This window comes from Rhinatrema bivittatum, chromosome 1 (genome assembly GCF_901001135.1).
Source record: "Rhinatrema bivittatum chromosome 1, aRhiBiv1.1, whole genome shotgun sequence".
In the NCBI taxonomy this organism is placed as follows: domain Eukaryota; kingdom Metazoa; phylum Chordata; class Amphibia; order Gymnophiona; family Rhinatrematidae; genus Rhinatrema; species Rhinatrema bivittatum.
Genome location: NC_042615.1, coordinates 154,863,081 through 154,888,404, shown reverse-complemented (window position 1 = coordinate 154,888,404; position 25,324 = coordinate 154,863,081). Strand labels below are relative to the sequence as shown.

The 25,324-nt window shown below is 42.6% G+C and overlaps 1 protein-coding gene across 1 annotated transcript in view; it reads left to right on the top strand.

The window, feature by feature from the left end:
• SLC30A9 (solute carrier family 30 member 9) overlaps positions 1-25,324 on the top strand; it is a 220,582-nt gene that overhangs the window by 76,354 nt on the left and 118,904 nt on the right. The window contains exon 3 of the mRNA XM_029588688.1: positions 10,444-10,506. Coding sequence (XP_029444548.1) covers positions 10,444-10,506 — 63 coding nt within the window. The remainder of the gene's footprint in view (positions 1-10,443; positions 10,507-25,324) is intronic.

Here is a 25,324-nt window from a genome sequence, read left to right as displayed (position 1 = left end):
GGCAACAAATTACAGAGTTTAATTGTGCGTTGAGTAAAAAAGAACTTTCTCCGATTAGTTTTAAATGTGCCCCATGCTAACTTCATGGAGTGCCCCCTAGTCTTTCTACTATCCAAAAGAGTAAATAACCGATTCACATCTACCCGTTCTAGACCTCTCATGATTTTAAACATCTCTATCATATCCCACCTCAGCCGTCTCTTCTCCAAGCTGAAAAGTCCTAACCTCTTTAGTCTTTCCTCATAGGGGAGCTGTTCCATTCCCCTTATCATTTTGGTAGCCCTTCTCTGTACCTTCTCCATCGCAATTATATCTTTTTTGAGATGCGGCGACCAGAATTGTACACAGTATTCAAGGTGCGGTCTCACCATGGAGCGATACAGAGGCATTAAGACATTTTCCGTTTTATTCACCATTCCCTTTCTAATAATTCACAACATTCTGTTTGCTTTTTTGACTGCTGCAGCACACTGAACAGACGATTTCAATGTGTTATCCACTATGACGCCTAGATCTCTTTCTTGGGTTGTAGCATGTAATATGGAACCCAACATTGTGTAATTATAGCATGGGTTATTTTTCCCTATTTGCATCACCTTGCACTTATCCACATTAAATTTCATCTGCCATTTGGATGCCCAATTTTCCAGTCTCAGAAGGTCTTCCTGCAATTTATCATAATCTGCTTGTGATTTAACTACTCTGAACATTTTTGTGTTATCTGCAAATTTGATTATCTCACTCGTCGTATTTCTTTCCAGATCATTTATAAATATATTGAAAAGTAAGGGTCCCAATACAGATCCCTGAGGCATTCCAGTGTCCACTCACTTCCACTGAGAAAATTGTCCATTTAATCCTACTCTCTGTATCCTGTCTTTTAGCCAGTTTGCAATCCACGAAAGGACATCGCCACCTATCCCATGACTTTTTTTTTACTTTTCCTAGAAGCCTCTCATGTGGAACTTTGTCAAACGCCTTCTGAAAATCCAAGTATACTACATCTACCGGTTCACCTTTATCCACATGTTTATTAACTCCTTCAAAAAAGTGAAGCAGATTTGTGAGGCAAGACTTGCTTTGGGTAAAACCATGCTGACTTTGTTCCATTAAACCTTGTCTTTCTATACATTCTGTGATTTTGATGTTTAGAACACTTCCACTATTTTTCCTGGCACTGAAGTCAGGCTAACCGGTCTGTAGTTTTCCGGATCGCCCCTGGAGCCCTTTTTAAATATTGGGGTTACATTTGCTGTCCTCCAGTCTTCAGGTACAATGGATGATTTTAATGATAGGTTATAAATTTTTACTAATAGGTCTGAAATTTCATTTTTTAGTTCCTTCAGAACTTTGGGTGTATACCATCCGGTCCAGGTGATTTACTATTCAGTTTGTCAATCAGGTCTACCACATCTTTTAGGTTCACCGTGATTTGATTCAGTCCATCTGAATCATTACCCATGAAAACCTTCTCCATTACGGGTACTTCCCCAACATCCTCTTCAGTAAACACCGAAGCAAAGAAATTATTTAATCTTTCCGCGATGGCCTTATCTTCTCTAAGTGCCCCTTTAACCCCTCAATTATCTAACGGTCCAACTGACTCCCTCACAGGCTTTCTGCTTTGGATATATTTAAAAAAGTTATTAGTGTGAGTTTTTGCCTCTACAGCCAACTTCTTTTCAAATTCTCTCTTATCCTGTCTTATCAATGTCTTACATTTAACTTGCCAACGTTCATGTTTTATCCTATTTTCTTCTGTTGGATCCTTCTTCCAATTTTTGAATGAAGATCTTTTAGCTAAAATAGCTTCTTTCACCTCCCCTTTTAACCATGCTGGTAATCGTTTTGCCTTTCTTTCCACCTTTCTTAATGTGTGGAATACATCTGGACTGTGCTTCTAGAATGGTATTTTTTAACAATGACCATGCCTCTTGGACATTTTTTATTTTTGTAGCTGCTCCTTTCAGTTTTTTTCTAACAATTTTTCTCATTTTATCAAAGTTTCCCTTTTGAAAGTTTAGCATGAGAGCCTTGGATTTGCACACTGTTCCTCTTCCAGTCATTAAATCAAATTTGATCATATTATGATCACTATTGCCAAGCGGCCCCACCACCATTACCTCTCTCACCAAGGCCTGTGCTCCACTGAGAATTAGATCTAAAATTGCTCCCTCTCTCGTTGGTTCCTGAACCAATTGCTCCATAAAGCTATCATTTATTCCATCCAGGAACATTATCTCTCTAGCGTGTCCCGATAATACATTTACCCAGTCAATATTGGGGTAATTGAAGTCTCCCATTATTACTGTACTACCAATTTGGTTAGCTTCCCTAATTTCTCTTAGCATTTCACTGTCCATCTCACCATCTTGACCAGGTGGACAATAGTATACTCCTATCACTATAGTCTTCCCCGACATACAAGGGATTTCTACCCATAAAGATTCAATTTTGTATTTAGTCTCATGCAGGATGTTTATCCTGTTGGACTCTATGCCGTCCCGGACATAAAGCGCCACATCTCCTCCCGGGTGCTCCTCTCTGTCATTGCGATATAATTTGTACCCCGGTATAGCACTGTCCCATTGGTTATCCTCTTTCCACCATGTCTCTGAGATGCCAATTAAGTCTATGTCATCATTCACTGCTATACATTCTAATTCTCCCATCTTACTTCTTAGACTTCTGGCATTAGCATACAAACATTTCAAAGTTTGTTTTTTGTTTGTATTTTCATTCTGCTTTTTAATTGATAGGGATAAGTTAGAAATTTTTTAGCTCAGGTGAGTTTTTAGTTAAAGGCACTTGGACTATTTTTCTAATTATTGGAACCTCACTGTGGGGATGCCCTAATTCTAATGCATCATTAGTATCCTTTGAAGATACCTCTCTCCGAACCATGAGCTGCTGAGCGATTGTCGGCTTTCCCCTTTGTTCTAGTTTAAAAGCTGCTCTATCTCCTTTTTAAAGGTTAGCGCCAGCAGTCTGGTTCCAGCCTGGTTAAGGTGGAGCCCATCCCTTCGGAAGAGACACCCCCTTCCCCAAAAGGTTCCCCAGTTCCTAACAAAACTGAATCCCTCTTCCTTGCATCATCGTCTCATCTATGCATTGAGACTCCGGAACTCTGCCTGCCTCTGGTGACCCGCGTGTGGAATAGGGAGCATTTCAGAGAATGCTACCCTGGAGGTTCTAGATTTAAGCTTTCTATCTAAGAGCCTAAATTTGGCTTCCAGAACCTCCCTCCCACATTTTCCTATGTTGTTGGTGCCCACATGTACCACAATAGCCGGCTCCTCCCCAGTACTGTCTAAAATCCTATCTAGGTGACGCGTGAGGTCCCGCCACCTTCACACCAGGTAGGCATGTTACCAGGCGATCCTCACGCCCACCAGCCACCCAGCTATCTACATTCCTAATTTATTTATTTATTTATTTAAAATCTTTTCTATACTGTCGTTTAGTAAAGCACCATCACAACGGTTCACAATGAGGCACATAAATATATATTTGGTGAAATTCTTACTAACAGTGTGCCAGAACATTTATCGGTAACAAGTATTCATAATATAAGGTATATGTTGTGTGATCTGGAATTTTTGTCCTTTTAATGGTTAATAGGAATAAAAACCATACAATCATTGCATTTTATACTACAGTTCTCTTAACTTATATTTTATAATGTTAATTAAAATGATAATGTATAGGTATAGGTGTGGGGTTTTTGGTGACTTTAGCTTGTTCATTTAGACTTCTGAATCTCCATTCTCATTGTAAAATGCTTTCTTGAAAAGCCATGTTTTCAAACTTTTTTTAAAGAGTTTTAGATCTCTCTGTAATCTTGTTTCTAGTGGCAATGAGTTCCATAGTGGTGGTCCGGCTAATGATAGGGCTCGTTCTCTGACTTGGGTCAGTTTTGCTGTCTTGATTGAAGGGATGGTTAGTAGAGCTTTATTAGCTGATCTGAGATTTCTTTGTGGGACGTGTAGGCGTAGTGCTGTGTTTATCCAGTCTGCTTTTTCTTCGTTTATCAGTTTGTGAATTGTGCAGAGTGTTTTATAGTGCACTCTTTGTTCTATTGGCACCAGTGCAATTCGGCAAGTGTTTGGGTAATATGGTCTCTTTTGCTCTTTCCAGTAAGTATTCTGGCAGCAGAGTTCTGTAAGATTTGTAGAGGTCCCAGAAATAGTGTGTTACAATAGTCAGTGCTAGAGAATCGCCAACTATGACGGCCGACCTAACCCTTCCCTCCTGGGCAGTAGGCCTTGGGGAGATATCCTCAGTGCGAAAGGACAATGCATCACTGGAGAGCAGGTCCTTGCTACAGGATCCTTTCCTGCTGCACCTGGTTGATGCTCTCCCATCATGAGACCTTCTTCCTCCAAGGCTTTGCCTTAATCTTAAGACTTTGCCTTAATCTTAGTAATTAATATCACTACCTCATAAGGGCAATTATTCAACGCTATAAGCACATTGACTGGCATATATGTTATCTATATTTAAACCCCTGCTTCTTTTCTCTGATCCAAGTTATATTTACTCCCTTGTTTTATTGTAACTGCATTCCTTAGCCTTCTCTTGTTTAATGTTTTTACTACTATTACGATTATTATTATTATTATTACTTAGATCAATGTTGTTCTCTGCCTTTTGTTCCCTATCTACTTGTTAATTGTAAACCGACATGATGCGATATTTATCGCGAATGCCGGTATAGAAAAACTTAAAATAAATAAAATAAATAAATAAGGCAGCACCAGGGCTGCCAGTCTGAAGTTGGGACTTGACTACTATGTCTCTGAAGGTCTCATCTATATACCTCTCTGTCTGCCTCAGCTCCTCCAGGTCTGCCACTCTAGCCTTCAGAGATCGGACTCGTTCTCTGAGAGCCAGGAGCTCTTTGCATAGCATGCACATGTACAACTTCTCACTGGTGGGTAAAAAATCATACATGTGACACTCTATGGAAAAGACTATGAAGCCCCCCTCTTGCTGCTGGACTGCTGCCTTCATCTCAATTTTGATCAGTTCCTAGTTACGTTTTAGGTTGCTATGGGAGGAGGAATGTGTCTAACGTCCTTTAAATGTATTAGTGAATTCACTATGTGTCTGGTAGTGGCCTACCGGGGTCTGATCGAATTCTCAATAAAGTTTTTGTTGATTTTTTTTTTTTTTTTTTGTGAAAGTGGCACCTGCCTATAGATTAAGGGATGAGCGAGGGGTGGGGGGGTTGGGAAATACAAACAGTTTAACTTCAGTTAGTCAGCCAGAGTGACTCACTGCTCTCTTGATTAACAAATGTTGGTCCCTATTCAAACCCAATCACACTACCTCAACACCTTTCCAAGTTGAGTAACTGAGCTGAACTATTCAATCTTTTTACTTAGGTATACACTGCCTCTAGCTTATTTCTAGCTTCTGGCTACTTTTTGTGTTTTTTTTTTCAATGCAAACACTCAGTTTGTATTAAATACAAACACTCAGTTCTTTAAAAGTCTGCAGAACACTCTGTTCTGCAGACTTTTAAAAATAAACACACTACCTACTGCTTACTAGCTACCTTATTGACTGACTATTTAAAAATACAAAGTGTAACTTGTTTATTCACCGCCTTTCTAACTATTAAAAGCACAAACACACTAAATAATATTCCCAAATAGTTAACTTTGCCCCAATACTTTTAAAAAAGACAATGTCCCAAGCAAAAACTTAGGGAATAGCTACTGCTATTAATTGCATCAGTAGCATGGGATCTTCTTAGTCTTTGGTTAATTGCCAGGTTCTTATGGCCTGGTTTGGCCTCTGTTGGAAACAGGATGCTGGGCTTGATGGACCCTTGGTCTGACCCAGCATGGCAATTTCTTATGTTCTTATGTTCTTTTATACCTTCCAGATTTATATATAGGCTTTTTGGCATAAAAATAGCAATATATTATCTCCTTTTTATTTTCAGGGGTCCACCTAACTTTACTTAGTCTTCTTTATGTTTTAATTACTTAATTTTTTAGGTCCCTCTCCTGCTGCAGTGTGTCTATGAGTAGGATGACCATGGCCCATAGCTGCTCCAGAGGTGCTATCACTATCATTAGCCATAGTGCTGAGGCACTTTTTATTGGTAATTTTTATCCTGGTTGATGTGTGGCCAAAATGATTTTTCTTCTTCTTTTCTTTCCTACATCAGCTGAGGTGTTCACCTTGCTGATATTTGGTATAGGTGAAATACAATGAGGTCACCATGTGAAGGTACTTAGCAAGACTTGGTGAGAGATGTTTATTCAGTTATTCATTTTTTCTCACATATGAGGTAGATGCTTGGTTTTTCCCCCCTGAAATCTTCTGATTTTAAAGTGATCTGATTGGATAAAAGGCATGGTGTAGAAAACAAATAAGAATTTCTTATCCTGCTAGACCAGTCCAAACAAATGGGTTTACTCTGCCTTCTAGCTGATGGAGTCAGAGGTCATACCTTTTTTCCGCAACATCATCACTGGTCATAAGGGGAGGTACAGTTGTGGCACGTGTTGGATCAGTGCAGTAGAATTCTAAACTCCCAGAGCTTGGCTTTGGGCCTTGGCCTGGTTGAGCAGGTGTTTCTGCTCCTTGCGTAACAGTCCTTTTGGGTTGATTCCCTTTGTCAAGCAGTGTGAGCTCCCAAGGCTAATATTTCCCAGGTGGAGCATCCTCAGGACTGATATTAGGGTCTCTAATGGTCCTGGTTGATTGCCTCTTGCAGGCAGTTTCCAGGACCTTGGCCTGGTTGAGCTCTAGAGGGGAGGCCCTATAGCAGGAGAGGAACTTCTAGCAGTTGACTCTGCCTTCCCTCCTCTGTAACTCTCTCCTTTTTACTTGTGGGAAAGCAGCAAAGCCAGGAGCTAGGAGATAGCCTCTGCAGCTGTGAGTCTGTTCACTTCCCAGAGAAGATGAATGCTAAGCTGCCACAGGATTTGAGGTCTTCCAACTCATCTTGGTGCTGTCTTCTGGGATGGGGTTTTTCTTACAGAGCCATATTTCTAATTCTAGCGGCCTCCCATGCAGTCTGAAGTCCTGGGGTTCCAGGATGAATAAGAAAAGAATACAGTCACAGATGCGCAACTAGTGGGACTCACCACTTGTGTAGCATGACCAGGTCTGTTTGTTTTGAATGCAGTGGGGATGTAGAACCTCCTATAGGGGAGGCCATGATCTCGACCTTAGTTTGCCTAATTCCTATATTCCCCTTGAGCAAGGGGAGCAGGCAGACACAGGGGCAGCAGAGAACCACACCACAGAGGCAGGGGAGGCTGCCAATTTACAACTCTTCAATTTTCAGACCTTCTCAAACCATTTTTCCAAGGCTTCTGGTTCTGGGGGCATGGAGCTGTCAGTCCTATTTCCTGAAGGGAATGGTATTACGGAGGTCCCTTGGGAAGTGGTTGGCTCTCCTGAGTGTATTTTTTCCTCGGAATTTGTGCTTGTTATGCACCAGGTCACCTGTGCTATGCAGAGACTAGGTAGGAGAGGTCTTCATCCGACTTCTGTTCCCATGTTTGTTGAATACCAGGGCTCTGCTCCTAAGCACCCAAGGGAGCTTTTAAGGGTTTGGGCAGGCTAGTTGCTCCTAATTCCTCTGCATCCCCATACAACTTTTCTGGACACTCTGAGGAAGGAAAGTGTTTTTCCAGGAAAGACAGGATCCTTGGTCATTAGACTTCTGTAAGAAAGAACTCTGAGCCCTCATTTTCAAGTTATTTTCTTAATCAGGATGGTGTTTCCCAAGGCAGAAGATTATGGAAGGAGACCCTATTCTGGAGGGAATTCAGAGGCCTCTAAAGTCCTTCCCCCTCCAAAAGGCTTTGAAGCATATGGTGCTGTCAGAATTGGAATAATCTCAAGGAGGGCATAAGGGCAATAAAGTCATGAAGAAGCTCTACCGACTACCTGTGGAGGACAAGGATAGTCTCCCTTAGGTTCCTCAGGTGGATACCTTGGTGTTGGTTGTGACATGGAAGATTACTATTCCAGTAGAAGTGCTTTGCTGCTCATGGACCTGCAGAACAGGAAGAATGAAGTCCTCTTGTACCAGGTATTCTCAGCAGCAGACTTGGCTATACCATCCTCTGTTTGTGGAGAATAATATTATTATTATTTATTTATTTTTATATACCGACATTCGATCTGAGATATCACATCTGTTTACATTCAGGTACTGTAGGTATTTCCCTATCCCCAGAGGGCTTACAATCTAAGTTTGTACCTGAGGCAGTGGAGGGTAAAGTGTCTTGCCCAAGGTCACAAGGAGCGACAGCGGGACTTGAACCGTGGTCTCCTGGTTCGTAGCCCACTGCTCTAACCACTAGGCTATTGTTTGCTGGATTCATCCCTGAGACAGCACCTTTGGAGTCAGGGGTCACCTTTTTAGCTGATACTGTGTACAACCCATTAGAGTCTTCTGTCATTCAGTGGCCTTGGTGGTTGTAGCCATAAGGTTACTTTGGTTGCGCAATTGGACTGCTGACACTGCTTCTAAGGCCTGGCTCAGTAAGCTTCCCTTTAGCAGTAAGCTACTGTTCGGGAAAGATCTGGAATTGGGGGGAGTCCAAGCCCCAGAGGTTTCCTGCAGATTGAACCCATACAGGGCTATGAGTCACCAGAGGCCATCATAGTAATCTCAAATGCAAGTATAGTAGGCTGGGGAGCTCACTTTTTTGATCAGGTGGCTCAAAGACTTTGGATCAAGGAAGAAGTCTCATGGTCTATAAGGCTATAAATCAGGGTTATCAGGCTAGCCCTGGCACAGTTCCTTCTGTTAGCACTTGTACTGACTTTCCCTTCTCTATCAGATAAAGCCACAGCAGTGGCATATGTGAACAAGCAAGGGGAGGTACCCAGAGTCCCTTGATGGAACAGGAAACAAATCTGTTCCAGTGGGCAAAGCAGAATTTGCTTCACCTCTCCACAGCCCACATCATGGGAATCAAGAATTTTCAGGCCAACTTTCTGAGCAGGGTCAGGTTGGACCCTAGGGAATGGAAGCTCAGCTGGGAAAGATTCTAGCTAATAATAGGTCAGTGGGGATTCTCATTCATGGATCTGATGGCAACCTACAGGAATTCCAAGTTGGACAGGTTCTTCTGTTGATGGGAGGAATAGGGCTCCAGTAGAATAGATGTACTGTGTATGTTGTGTAGTGCTATAGAAATAAGTAGTAGTAGCAATAGATGCCTTGATCGTGCCTTGGCCAAGGGGCAAGGTCCTTTTTATCTCCTTGCCTTGGCCCTTTAAAGGCAGAACACTAAAAAAAATTAGAAGTCCACTCCTTCACTATGATCCTTGTGGTTCTGGATTGGCCAAGAAAACCCTGGTATACGGATTTGGTCAGATTATTGACTGGGCTCCCTCTTCGTCTACTGGAGGGGCTCAGGCTATTATGGCAGGGCCCAGTGGCAATGGGGGATCCAGCTCCATTTTGTCTTTCAGCCTGGCCCTTCAGATGGCTTGTTTGCACAGGAAGGGATATCCCCCTTTAGTTATCTCAGCCATGTTGAAAGCTTGTATTTGAATGCAATATTCTTGTCTTATGTTCGAATTTGACGTCATTTTGAGCATTTCTCTGAAGAGTTGTCAGTGTCACCATGGAGGGTACTGTTTTGGTCTTTCTTTAGAGAACATTGATATGGGTCTGGCACTTAATTCTCTGAAGGTTCAGGTTACAACTGTTTCTTGCTACAGAGGTCAGGTTAGAGGGGTATCCATAGCAGCATATCCAGATGTTGCTCACTTCCTCTAGACTGTTAAGTATATTTGTCTCCATTTGAGGCCCTTGGAAGGCTCTAGTGCGTTCTCCCTTCAAACCAGTGAAACAGGCTTCTCTAACAGACCTGTCCTTGAAAACCATTTTTCTAGTTGCAGTCTGTTCTGCCAGATGTATTTCGGAGTTGCAGACTTTTAGCTTGAAGGGACCCCTAACTGGTTTTCTCTGCTGAATTGGTTACTTTTCTTCCCGTTCTGTCCTTTTTACCAGAGGTAATGTCGCCTTTTCATTTGAATTAATGCATCTCACTTCCAGCCTTTTGGGGGCGCATAATGTTTACATGCTCCTCCTTAAGGATAGAACTGACTTTACTCTGTGTCATCCGTCTTATTGCCTCCTCCTTATCACTCCACCCCTTCTTAAGTGTTACTGTTAGAGGTTTCAATTTAGGTATTATTGGAGTGGAGATTTCACTGCACTGCTTTGACAAAAAGGTTGCCTGAACTGCACCTTGCTTATGACCAGTGATTATGTCATGGAAAAATGTGCATCCTCTTTCTCTATCAGCTAAAAAGCAAAATAAACCCACTTGTCTGGACTGGTCTTGCAGGATGATAATGAACAGAAATTGACAGGTAAGATCAAATTACTTCATACATTATATATACTATCATTCATTTTTTAAAGAAATTTTCCTTTTTTAATTTTTGTAGGACAGGAACCTGGCAGTGTAGGACAGAAAACAGCTTTCCCGAAACTCCCTCTTCAAGTTAAAGGTAAGATATACTTTATAGCATGGTTTGGGACAGAGTTCTGAGTACATACTGAATAATATAGAATTTTGTAAATTTTATGCATAGTAATAACATTGAGGTATGTGCTTGCTTATGTTGTGTAGGTAAACTTTATTTTTCAGATTTTCAAATACTTCAGATACTTACAAGCAAAATGTTTTAAAATCCTATTTTTATCAGGCTAGTTTCCTACAGGGAAAATGGCTTTATAAAATCATCATGTCTTATGTGTGTGTATTTATCCTTCCCTGTATTTGTTTCTTCCCTATTAACTTTTGAATTGTTCATCCAGTTTCATTAAAATTTGTGCCACATATGATTGAGCATCCCATGATCCCCCAGCTCATATTTTTTATAGGTCTTTAATACCCCAACACTTAGAATCTTTTCTCTCTTTTTGCTTACTCTGTTTGGACCCAAGGAAGGGGAGTATTGGCTCCCGAAAACTAATCAAGGGGACATTAGTAATGAAAGCCATTATCCCAGGACAAGCAGGATAATAGTCCTCACATATGGGTGACATCATTGATGGAGCCCTGGTACGGAAAACCTTCTGTCAAAGTTTCTAGAAACTTTTGACTGGCACACTGAGGCCACTGAGCATGCCCAGGGTGCCATGATCCCTGCAGCCACAGGGGTCTCCCTTCACTCTCTCTTTTTCCGTATTGCTGTAAGCCTCACATATTAAAAGCTCTGTGAGTTTTTCTCACAAAAAATTTTCCTCAAGGAAAACATAACTTTTCTGCCAGAAAATAATCTACTCGGGTCTCCCTTTGACGTACCGTTCGGTAAGTACTTTTTTGAATCAATTTTCGGTCGATTCCGGTTACCTCGTTACTGGTACCCGCAGCCACCTACCATTGTTCGGCCTTCATTCACCATGGCCACCGGATTAAAAAATGTCCAAGTTGTTACCGAACAATGTCAATAACAGACCCGCATAACATTTGTGTTCTCTGCCTGGGATCAGGCCATAATGTCCGGGCATGTTCCACCTGCTCCCAGATGACACTGAAGGGCAGGCGTGCTCGTCTTGATAAAATGGAGGAACTTTTTAAAAAGGTAACTCCATCGTCATCTTCAACATCGTCACCGAAGAAAACTTCATCTTCTGTTGAAAAACATCGAGGAAAGAAAAAGGTCGATGACCGTCCGTCACCGACCCCCATCCGGATCTTCAATAGCGTCTTCTTCGATATTCAGTAAAGACCATCGAGAGAAAGGACGCCATCGTCACCGATCTGACTCTGTTCCATCGGGAAAATCGGTTTCCGCATCGGTATTGAAGGACATTGAGCCGATGACGAAGCGGGTCCGGGTATTAGAGCTGCCATGCCCCTCGATACCTGAGACACCGAGGTGCTCTCCACCGGGATCGGTGTTACTGTGCCACCACGCTCTGATGTGGAAGTGCCAGTAGCGCCAGACTTACCTTCTCCTGCGACAGTGGACCCAGTCCCAGTCTCCAGGGAAGAAGTGACTTCCATGGTTCAAAAGGCAATCATCGAGGCTTTTCAGAAATTCCAGCCTCCATTGGTACCGGCACTGGCACAACCACCGGCACAGACACCGGAACCGTTGGTTTTTCAACCTCTTCTCAACAGACTCGATGCCTTAATCGATGCCTTTCCAACACTGGCACCGATTCCATCAATGGATCTTCCAAGGCCGCCATCTACACCATCGATGCCAAAACATCCACCGATGACCCCTTCAATTCCCATTCCAGGCTCATCGGAGGATGTCTACAAAACGAAAAATTCAGGATGGTGTCCCTAGGCACCATGCGTCCCCTTCTACAACAAAAAGATTGGCTCTGTTCTCTGGATCTTCAGGATGCTTATGCTCACATCCCAATATTCCCACATCACCGCAAATACCTGCGTTTCATTGTGGGACATCAACATTTTCAGTACCGGGTTCTGCCTTTCTGACTTGCCTCGGCACTCCATGTATTTAGATAGTGCCTAGCAGTGGCTGTGGCCCATCTATGCAAGAACAGCATACACATGTTTCCTTACCTGGGCGACTGGCTGATCAAAAGCCATTCTAAGCAAGGAGCTCTCAAACTCACTATCAATCTGCTACACTCGTTGGGATTTCTCATAAACTACCAAAAATCCCACCTGACTCCATCTCACCTCCTTACTTTCATCGGAGCAGATCTAGACACCACAATCGCAAAGGCTTTCCTACTCAACGACCGCGCAGAGACACTCTCCAAGCTAGCTATGTCTCTGCGTACAAAGAAAACAGCCTCAGCCCATCAATTCCTAACGTTACTGGGCCACATGGCTTCCACGGTCCATGTCACTCCTATGGCCAGACTGGCCATGAGAATAACTCAATGGACTTTGAAATTTCAGTGGCTCCAAGCCACTCAACCTCTTTCATCCCAGATTCATGTAACCCACCAGCTATGTTTATTGCTCCTCTGGTGGACAAACAATGCTAACTTGCTAACAGGTCTACCCTTCCAGCAATCAGTTCCGCAAGTAACCTTAACCACAGACGCATCCAACTTGGATTGGGGAGCTCATGTGAACAATCTTCAGACTCAAAGTACTTGGACACAACTCAAAGCAAAGTATCAAATCAACTTCCTAGAGCTTCGAGCCATACATTATGATTGCTATGCGTTCAAGGACTGCCTTTCACACATGACTGTTCTCCTACAAACAGACAACACAGTTGCAGTGTGGTACTTGAACAAACAGGGAGGAACAGGCTCTTATCTCCTCTGCCAAGAAGCCGCGCAGATCTGGCCCTGGGCCCTTGCACACTTCATGCATCTCCGGGCCACTTATCTTGCAGGCATACAAAACGTAGTAGCAGATTGCCTCAGTCGACAGTTCCATCCCCACGAGTGGTCTCTGGATCCTTTGGTGACAACCAGAATCTTCTAACACTGGGGTCAACCGACAGTAGACCTCTTTGCATCCAAACTGAATCACAAAGTGGACAGATTCTGTTCCCTACAAAAGCAACAAAACACATTAGCCATGGACGCCTTTGCTCACCCCTGGAACATAGGCCTCCTGTACGCGTATCCCCCGATACCACTGATAGCCAAAACTCTCGTGAAGGTACAGCAGGACAAAGGGTCAATGATATTCATAGCCCCCTATTGGCCCCGACAAGTATGGTTTCCCATGCTTCTCAACCTCTCGATCAGAGAACCCACTCTCATAACTCAGAACCAAGGCATGTTACGCCATCCGAACCATCAGACCCTATCCTTCACAGCCTGGATGTTGAAAGCTTGATCCTGCAACCACTCAACCTTTCAACTGATGTCTCTCAAGTGCTTGTAGCTTCACGAAAGCCTTCCACACGAAAATCCTGTCGTTCTAAGTGGAATAGATTTACCATATGGTGTATGCAAAAAGGAATCGACCCTTTTTCCTGCCCCACTCCATCTGTATTAGACTATCTCTGGCACCTTTCAGATTCTGGTCTCCAGACTTCTTAGGTGAGAGTACACCTGAGTGCCATCTCAGCGTACCACAAAGGAGTTGGGGATGCCCCGGTAACAGCGCAACCCCTTGTAAGTAGGTTTATGAGGGGCCTACTACAACTCAAGCCCCCTCTACAGCCACCAGTCACTGAATGGGACCTAAATGTAGTACTTACAAGGCTCATGTGCTCCCCTTTTGAGCCTTTGCACTCCTGCGATTTATAATTTCTTACATGGAAAGTTCTCTTCCTAATAGCCATTACATCTGCTCGAAGGGTTAGTGAGTTACAAGCACTTGTCACATACTCACCCTATGCAAGGTTCCTACATTTATTTATTTTTTATTTAAGGTTTTTATATACCGGCATTCATGAAAAAAATTCACATCATGCTGGTTTACAATAAAACAGTGGTGCATAAAAAGAAAAAACAAACATGAACTGTAGTGCGGAAGAAAGCAGTTACAAAAAACAGGGATGCTTAAACTGGGAGCGGAAGGAAAAAAGAAAAGGTTGAAAGCATTTGAAATATTTACAACGAACAGTTAATTGAGCTGGTTGTGTTATAGAACTTGAAATTGAGGGACATTAGCTGGAGTCCGGGAAAGCTTGTTTAAAGAGCCAAGTCTTAAGTCTCTTCCTGAAGGTTGGGAGACAGGGTTCCTGTCTTAGGTGTGGGGGGATGGAATTCCATAATGGGGGGCCGGCTATAGAGAGGGCCCGATCCCTCAAAGTAATGTGTCTAGTGGCTTTGGTTGGAGGAACCTGGAGTGATCCTCTGTATGCGTCTCTGGTAGGTCTTGAAGAATTGTGTAAGAGGAGAGGTATTTGCAGGTCGATAGAAGTATGTTGATGAATGATTTTGTAGATAACTGAGATAGATTTGTATAGAATTCTGAAGTGCACTGGCAGCCAATGAAGGCTTTTTAGGATAGGGGAGATGTGATCTCTTCTTCTCGTGTTTGTTAATATTCGTGCTGCCGCATTTTGTACCATCTGAAGCGGTTTGGTATAGGAGGAAGGGAGACCTAGTAGGACAGAGTTGCAATAGTCTAACTTTGAGAAAACTATTGCCTGAAGGATTGTTCTAAAGTCCTGCAAGTGAAAGAGAGGTCTTATCCTTTTCAAGACTTGGAGTTTGTAAAAACAGTCTTTGGTAGTTTTGTTGATAGAAGCTTTCAAATTCATCCGATTGTCAATTAAAACTCCTAGGTCTCTCAATTGCATGGATTGTGGGTTGCCAGGGTAAGTAGAAGTGATGTTACTGTTCTCGGGAGAGATGAGCAGGAATTCGGTTTTGGAGGAATTTAATACTAAGTTTAGACTAGTGAGGAGGTGTTTGATTTGTTGGTGGCAGTTTTCCCAGTGATCTAGTGTTTTCGAGTAGGTGTCTTTAACGGGGATCAATATCTGAATGTCGTCCGCATATAGAAAATGTTTTAGATTGAGGCTGGAGAGGAGCTGGCATACCGGTAAGAGATAGATGTTAAAGATGTACTCACCCTAAATTCCTTCCCAAGGTGGTTACCGACTTCCACTTGAATCAGTCTATAGTCTTGCCCACATTTTTCCCAAGGCCTCACTCTCACCAGGGCAAGAGGGTTTTACACACCTTGGACTTTAAACATGCACTTGCATTTTCCTAGACCGCACTGCAGTCCATAGTAAATCCACCCAACTCTTTGTTTCTTTCGATAAAAACAAACTAGGAGTTGCAGTGGGCAAACAAACTCTCTCCACTTGGCTAGCAGACCGTATTGAATTCTGCTATGACAAAGCAGGCCTTCCTCTCCAGGGACGAGTGAAGGCGCACTCAGTGAGAGCCATGGCAACCTCAGAAGCAAACTCTCATTCAGTACCGATTGCTGAGATTTGTAAAGCTGCAACATGGAGCTCTCTTCACACATTTGCAGCACATTTCTGCCTTGACAAGGAAGGACGTCAAGACTCTGCCTTTGGCCAATCCGTCTTGAAGAACTTATTTCCAGTATAATCCCATTTCCTTCCACATCCATCTGCTGTGATTTTCAGGCTGCCTCATTTTTCCCAACAGTACACCAGTTGTTGTGCCTGTCGCACAAGTTGAACGCTGTTGATTCAAACAAATATGAGTCAGCCTGTAGCTTGCTAATCACCCACATGTGAGGACTACCATCCTGCTTGTCATGGGAGAAAGCAGAGTTGCTTACCTGTGACAGGTGTTCTCCCAGGATAGCAGGATGTCCTCACGAAACCCACCCGCCACCCCGCGGAGTTGGGTCCGAAACGTTTTATTATTTTATTTTTTCGCTCGCACCTTTTGCTACAAATGAGACTGAAGGGAGACCCCTGTGGCTACAGGGATTATGGCATGCTGGGCATGCTGAATGTGCCAGTTGAAAGTTCTAGAAACTTTGACAGGTTTTCCGTGATAGGGCTCCGTCCAGTGACGTCACCCACATGTGAGGACTACATCCTGCTGTCCTGGGAGAATACCTGTTACAGGTAAGCAACTCTGCTTTCTTAGCGTCCAGTCAGATGAATCCAGAACAAGTGAGTTATGTGTCTCTACTAGCAGATGGAGACAGAGCAAACTGATGTCACAGTACATATAACCCTGCAATGACACCAGCCTGCCAGTATTCTCCATCTCCAGCAGATGATGGACGTGCATCTCCCTTCTGTGGATTGCTTCATTTTAAAGAAAGGAGAATTCAGGAATTAAATTCACCCCACTCTCCTGTGGTGATACCATTTGGTCCCTCCAACATTTGAGAATTCCTGAGGTGATTTCCTTGGTCCCTCAGAGGTGTGCCTTGGTCCAGTAGCTGGTTTTCAGCCAGTGTGGACTTAAAGGATCTGAAAGGGAGCAGGTGCAGGAAGTCGAGCGTGGCGGTGACTGCACTTGCCCTCTCCCCTCGCAGCTGGAGACCGTCTCTGTACTCAGCCAGGAACAGCTGAGTTCAGATAAGTTAAAAAAAAATAAAAATTAAACTTACAGAGACTTAGAAGGAGGTTTTTGCATGTGTAGGGCTTCCTCTTACCTCAGTCTCTGTGCTTGGCACGCCAGTCCGACATTCATCCCGCTTCGAGGGAGGTCGAGGGACGTGGGCAGCCTGGCGGGTTGAGCAGCCTCCTTAGGCTAGGCCCCACTCCGAGGCTTTTCGCTGCACACTGCGTGGTAGGTTGCAACGGTTTTTTTGCTTGCTTCCTAAGGCTGCTCTCTACAGGATTGTCGGTCCGGCGTGTGCATTTAGTTGTGGGTCCAGGTTGTGCGCTCTGTTTTGGGCGCTTGTTTGGGCCTTGTAGTCTGTGCGTCCATGATAAGTGCCATTCCCTTCGGCATACAAGTGATACTGTGCACTTAACTTTTTTGTGACTATTTGGCCACTTAGTTAAGCGCCTAAGTATTTTGAGTGCCTAGTTGGGCGCATAAAAAAAGAAGAAAAAAAGAAAAAAGGAACAGCTAGACACATGCCTTTGGCCCCCGCTCAGTGTGCTGTTGGCCATATTGGCACCTGTGACTAAGAAGACTAAACATCTTTCTCTTTGCAGATTTCTGCCAGCGCTGTTTGGAGGCTCAGGGAGAATTGTCTTCCTCTGATTTCACTGAGCCTGGTTCTTCCCAGCCAGATGTGGGTTTGGGTAAAGATGACTCAGGTGGGGCACCTGATTTTGGTCTTTCCCTATCTGGTTCCTCAGCAGGGGAAGGTGGCTCAGTGACTACTCCTGGTCTGGATTCCTCTCCTCCTTCATGGGTAGACATTTCCAGGGTTTGCAAGCTTTTTCTTCAGGTGCAGTCCTTGGCCCTATTTAATGCTCCTCGAACAGAGGCGCAGGCATGAACCTTGCGTGGACTTTAAGCGCTGGAGTACTCCTAGAGTGGCAGCAGAACTTCTGAATATGGATCCGGATGGCATGGATGATGACACTTATCCTGCCTTTCTTGCGGATGGTAAAGTTCCCCCTGGATTAGAGCCGTCTAGAATTCTGTTACACTTCTTTCATAGATATGAGCTGCCAGCTCTGATTTCCCAGACCTTGAAAATGCTTGGAGTTCCTGGAGCTTTTTCAGTGCCTGAGCCAAAGAGATATTCCATTTTGGTTTCTTTGTATTAAGCCTCTTGTTTTTTCCCCATGATGGAGGCCATTCAAGAGTTGATAGATCTTGAATGGGGCACCCCAGAGTATCATTTCAAAGGGAATCAAATTTTGGAAGGCCTCTACCCTCTGGATCCAGAGGTGAGAGAGCACTTAGTTTTCTGAAAGTAGATGCTCTTGTGTGTGCAGTCTCCAAGCGGACCACTATTCCTGTGGAAAGCAGAGCAGCCTTGAAGGATGTTCTTGATTGAAAGATTGAGATTATCCATATGCAAGTATTTGAAGCTGTAGCAATGACCTTGCAGATTGCTTCTTATTGTTCTTTCGTGGCTTGCTCCCAGGAAGTCGATGACTTTGGGGTAAATTCCAGGTCAGTTATGGAACCAGCGGCTGCCTTCTTGGCAGATGCAGGCTGTGATTGGTCTGCACTTCAGCCAGAGGGTTGGCTTCGATAGTAGCGGTCAGGAGTCAGTTTTGGTTGAGAAATTGGTCAGCCGATGTGATCTCCACAGCTAATCTCGCCTCTCTCTCTTTTATCAGAGGTGGGTCGAAATCACATCGGATCAGTGGGTCCTAGAGGTGATATGAGAAGCATATGCAATGGAGTTTTGCAGGATTCCTCGGGACATGTTCATGGAATCTCCCTGTCATTCCCCGCAGAAGAAGTGGGCAATGGAGAGTACATTGGCAAGGCTCCTCAGTCTGAGGGTTATGGTTCCAGTGCCATGTCTCAAGAAAATAGGGGGCAATATTCTCCCATTCTGGACCTCAAAGGCATCAACCATCATCTGCAGTTAGGGGAATTTCTGACCTTTCTGGATCTGTCTGAAGCATATCTTCTCATTCCCATCCGACTACAACATCAATGCTCCCTGCGGTTCACAGTTCCGGACGCCACTTTTAGTTTCAGCATTGCCCTTTGGTCTGGCCACCGCTCCCAGAACCTTTTCCAAGGTAATAGTGGTGGTTGTGGGCAGAGTTGGGAGAGAATTGAATCCTAGTATCCTAGTACATCAATATTTGGATGTCTGGCTGATTCACACCAAGTTGCTGGAGGAGAGCCGCCTGGTGCCTCGCAAGGTGATTTCCTTGTTGCGGGAATTCAGCTGGGTGGTGAACCTAGCCAAGAGCAGCCTACTTGGTCGCTGGAATACCTGGGGGTTCGGTTCAACATGAAATAGGACAATGTGTTCCTGCCGGAAGCTCAAATTCAGAAGTCACTAGTTCAGTTGGTTCGGCATGTAGGGTACCGAACTGCAGGCTTGTCTTGCTGGGAGCCATTTCTCCAGGACACTCCAGGGGTGATACAGCTGCATACTGTTCCTTTTTTACCGAAGGTAGTCTCTGAGTTTTTCTTGCTTCAGTCCATTTCCTTGCTGTCTCTGGACAGTGGGAGAGCGATAGAGGATTGTTGGCTGTTGCGATCCTTGGATGTCAAGAGGCATATTTTCAGGTATCTGGAAATTACAGAGCCTTTGCAAAAGTTGGATCGTCTGTTTGTCCTTCATGGCATACTAGACAGGGAGAGCCAGCCTCGCGAGCTACAATAGCTCGCTGGACTAAGGAAGTAGTTCGGCTGCATTCATGGGTGCTGGGAAGCCGTTGCCTAGTCAGATTAGGGCTCATTCCATTAGGACTCAGTGTCATGGGCGGATGTTGCATTGTTGTCTCCCGTCAACATTTACCGAGCTGCAACGAAGCCCACCTTACACATCTTTTCCAGGTTTTATCATCTGGATGTTCAGGCTCGGGAGTATGTGGCCTTTGCAGGGTTTTTGACTAGAACGCGGGCAGCCTCCCACCCTATTCGGGAGTAGCTTGGGTACATCCCACTGTTCTGGATTCATCTGATTGGATGCTAAGAAATGAGAAATTACTACTTACCTGATAATTTCCTTTTCTTTAGGACAGTCAGATGAATCCAACTTCCCTCCCTTGGCTGCCAAATGACTGTATAATGATCCTTCTTTGTGCCTATGTGTTTCAGGGATTACTGGTAAGTGTTACTTCAGTCCCTGGACTAGTGTTATTGCTTTCTTGTCTGAGCTCAGTGTTACCTGTTGGTTGAGTATTGAAATGCTTATCTGTTTTTAATCAAGTTTTCATAGCCTGTCCACAGTTGCTTTTGAAGAGAATACTGGCAGACTGGTGTCACTGCATGGGGATATATGTACTGTGACGTCAGCTTGCTCTGTCTCCCATTTGTTGGTAGAGGTGCATAATCCACTTGTTCTGGATTCATCTGACTATCCTAAAGAAAAGGAAATTATCAGGTAAGTAGTAATTTCTCAATTCTCTGTAGACAAGCAGGACCAAATTCACCAATGCAAGTGGGTGACATCTGACGGTGACAACACATAATATGCTCTCTCGGAGCTCAGAAAGACCTAGAAGACCTTCTGAGCATGTGTGGGTGTTCCTATATAGCTGCCGCCACCACTGCACAAGTTGCTTTTCTTCTGGTGAAGTGAAAGGACATTTTTTTATGCTCTCTTTTGGCTGCAACTGTGATTTTTCATGTTTTTGCCACATTTTCCACTTCCTTACATTTCTTTTCTCTTCTTTTTCATTTCTTTTCCATTTATTTTTGTCTCAAAAAAACCTTTCTTTTATCATTGTTAAAAACTATCATCTTAGAAACACAGTCCAGATGTATTCCATGCATTAAGAAAGTGGAAGAAAGGCCAAATTATTGCTGGTATTGTTAAAAGGTGAGGTGAAAGGGGCTATTTTAGCTAAAAGATCTTCCTTCAAAAATTGGAAAAAAGATTCATCTGAAGAAAATGGGAAAAAGAATAAGCTTTGGCAAGTTTAATGTAAAACATTGATAAGACAGGTTAAAAGAAAATTTGAAAAGAAGTTGGCTGTAGAGGCAGAAAGTCATAATAAAAACTTTTTAAAATATATCTTTTTTTAAAATATATATATAAAATGTGGACAAATGATCGAGGAGTTAAAGGGGCATTTAGGGAAGATAAGGCCATCACGGAAAGACTAAACAAATTCTTTGCTTCAGTGTTTACTGAGGAGTATGTTGGGGAGATACCAGTTCCAGAGCCGGTTTTCAAGGGTTTAGATGAACTGACCCAAATCATGGTGAACCTGGAAGATGTAGTAGGTCAGATTGACAAACTGAAGAGTAGCAAATCACCTAGACCAGATGGTATACATCCCAGGATTTTGAAAAAACTCAGAAATGAAATTTCAGACCAATTTCAATTAATTTATAACCCCAATATATAAAAAGGGCTCCAGAGGTGATCTGGGAAACTCTAGACCGTTGAGCTTGATTTCAGTGCAGGAAAAAATCGTGGAAATTATTATAAAGAATAAAATCGCAGAGCATATAGGCAAACATGATTTAATAGGACACAGCGAGCATAGATTTACCCAAGGGAAGTCTTGAATAAAATGTAGATAAAGGTGCACTAGTAGATGTGGTGTATTTGGATTTTCAAAAGATATTTGACAAAGTTCCTCATAAAACGCTTCTAAGAAAACTAAAAAGTCATGGGGTAGGAGGAGATGTCCTTTCATGGATTGCAAACTGGTTAAAAGACAGAAAACAGAGCAGGATTAAATGGTCAATTTTCACAATGGAAAAAGGTAAACAGTGGCATGCCTCAGGGATTTGTGCTTGGACCGGTGCTTTTTAATATATTTTTAAATGATCTGGAAGGAGGTATGACGAGTGAGGTGATCAAATTTGCAGAGGTGTCACAAAATTATTCAGAGTAGTTAAATCACAAGTGGATGGTGATAAATTGCAGGAGGACCTTGCGAGACTGGAAGATTGGGGGTACATATGGCAGATGAAATATAATGTGGACAAGTGCAAAGTGATGCATATAGGGAAAAATAACCCATGCTGTAGCTACACAATTTTAAGTTCCATTTTAGGAACTAGCACCCAGGAAAAAGATCTGGGCATCATAGTTGATATTATATTGAAATTGTTGGCTCAGTGTGCTGGGGCAGTCAAAAAAAGCAAACAATGTTAGGAATTATTAGGGAGGGAATGTCAAATAAAATGGAGGATGTCATAATGCCTCTGTATCGCTCAGTGGTTAGACTGCACCTTGAATAATGTATACAATTCTGGTCGCCACATCTCAAAAAGGATATAGTTGCACTGGAAAAAGTACAGAAAAGAGTGACCAGAATGATGAAGGAGATGAAATGGCGCCTCTGATTAAATTTCAAAAAAGAACTAAAAACATGGTTGTTTAGACAATCATACACTGAATGAGATGATCTATATATACCAATCCCAACTTTCTTCCTAAACCCTTTACTTCTTTAATAAGATGATGCAAACTAAACCTGTGATATTTCTTTCTAACATGTTATACTCTGCTGTTGCCGAGATGTTTCTATATATTTTTATATATTTATTTTCTCTTTGTACTGTATTATGTTATAATCTATAACTGTTCATTGTATGAATTTGTTACACTGTAAACCGGAATGAAGGCATTTAGCTATATTTCGGTATAAAAAAGAATACAAATAAATAAATAAATAAAGGCTAAAGAGTTTGGGACTCTTCAGCTTGGAGGACAGCTGAAGGGGGGACATGATAGAGGTCTACAAAATCATGGCAGGACTTGAAAGGTAAATGTGAAATGGTTATTTACAATGACTAGGGGGCACTCTTTGACGTTAGCAAGTAGCTCTTTTAAAATCACAGTTATTTTTTTCACTCAATGCACAATCAAGCTCTGGCATTCATTGTCAGAGGATGTGGTTAAGGCAACTAGTGTAGCTAAGTTTAAAAAAGGTGTGGATAAGTTCTTGGAGGAGAAGTCCATAAACTTGTATTAATAGGGATTGGTCACAGCTTGTTGCTGGCATTAGTAGCATGGGATCTGTTTGATGTTTGGATACTTGCCAGGTACTTATGACTTGGATTGGCCACTGTTGGAGACAGGATACTGGACTTGATGTACCATTGGCCTGACCCAGTATAGCATATCTTATGTTCTTATGGTCTTATGTTCTTAATCTACTTCCTCATTACATCATAGAAATCATCAAGATTCATTAAGAAACCTTTCAAACTCTGGCCGAATTTTGGACACAAGATGGAGTCTTGAACTCCACAATCTCTTCCTCCATTGCTTGAGCTTGGCGCATGATATATCTAGCTGTGTAGCATGTTGCAGAATATCCTTATGAATTTGGATTTACAAGTTAAAATATAATTTATCCTCTCCTTCACACATAGAGGGGAAAAAGTCCAAGAGATCAGTACCTAGATCAAAGAGGGCAGTCTCCCAGGGGTTGAAGCTGCGACTCCCTCCTTCTATGGTGCCAAATGCAAAAAGGAAAGGAAGTGTTTTCCATTACTGCTCTGTCTGCTAAGCTGCACTGTACCAAGATTTCCAAAGGTGCATAAGACAAAGAAGGTGCTAGCCACTGAAAGGTAGATGCTGTATGCTTCATCATCGCCATCTGTAGTGGCCGTTCCAGTGCCAAAATTTATGGCACCAATATACTTCACTCCTAATACATCTCCTAGTCACAAACATGTCATATCAACTTCTGCACAGATGCTAACTCTTCCAGAATTAGCTCCAAAGTTGTATTCTTTCTCATTAAAGTTTTATGTTATGAGTAAATTTTATAAAATCTTATATGAAAAAGATGCCATCTGTTCCTCCACAAATATCTATTTTGGAACTAATATTGAGGAGACTTTCTGCCTAGTTGTGCTCACATTGTCCTATTGTATCTTATCAGAAAATTTCACAATCAGGAGCAAAATGTTTGGTATCTTTGTCTTCAAAAGAGAAATGTTCATCAAAGGATCTTCCAGTGGTTATATCAGATTCTGAAACCCTTTCATTTTTCGAATCTTAGACCTTCTATTCCTTCCAAGAGTGTGCGGGTTTATCCTTCACCATAGCCACCCAGAAGTACTGCATTATTGGAGGACATGTCCTATCTCTCCTGTCTTCTTAAAATGGCAGAAGCCATACATTTTAAACTTGAGAAACACTCGACTATCAGAAGATTTCCCAGGAGTATTGAAGTTTATTCAGGCACCTAAACAAGCAAACACTGTTGCAATTCATAAAGCTTTGCAAAATCAGCAAGCAAAAATCTGATAATAATGTTTCTATACCTCCAGTTGCCAGAAACATAGACTTCAAATATAAGGTTCAGCGGTGTCCAGGACACCCTAGGGTGCAGCTTTCTCATGACTCTGTACTGATTAAAGCTAAGAAATCTGACACACTCTAGTAAAGGAATACATCCTTTCCTTCGGGAAAGGAATCAAAACTACTGAACACTACTGGTAAAAGATGTTTTTAGTCATCCCCGAATTGCAGCCCATCAGCTACAAATGGTGCAGTACCAATACAATATTTTATAAAAAGCTAAGGGATACATCACAATGTCTTGCTCAAAATATCCAAGAAAACTTCATTTCTTATCTCAATGAAGTAGATGAATGTGCCAAAACAGATCAGAATAAGATGTATTTGACACATCGTCCCAATCTTTGGCTAATGTTATAGAATCCAGAAGGCTCACTTGGCTAAAGGCCTCCAGTCTTAAGATAGGAAAAGCTGGCAGATACACCATATTCTGGGGATAACCTCTTTTGTGAAAAGGTACAAGGCAGTGGATATTATAAAAGGCCACTGTACTACCTTACAAGCTCTTAACAGCAGCCACAAAAGAGCAGTCCTCTCAAAGAAAATACTAACAGCAAATGTTCAGAAAAAAATACTATTACCCTTGTAGAAGACACCATCTTTATTAATATGATAGGTAGCGTCTCCTTCCTAAGCAGCAATGATTTCAGCTAAAACAGATACGATCTTGCCCCAAAGATAAGCCTCAGCAGAGACAGTCTCAGTTATCTCAAAAGCATACTTCTTGACTATTGAAATTATCCTCATTCTCCCTTCTTAAAAGTTTTTCCAGCAGGGAGAGACTTTGTTTTTCTTTTTTTTTTTACCCCCAGTGGTCATTCATCACTTCTGATGGTTGGGATCTCAATAATCCGCAATGGTCATTGTCTAAATTTTCGATCCCTTCCTTTTCTAACCTTGCACAACTGATCTTCCATCTTCAGAGCAGCTCAAAATTCTTAAGGGAGAACTAAAACCCCTGCTGTTGATGCATGCAATAGAATGTATCCCAATTTTGGAAAAAGGAAAGGGATTCTATTTGAGATATTTCCTCATTTCAGAAAAATAGGTTGTCTTCATCCTATACTGGATCTCAGAAATTTGAACATATATCTCAAAAG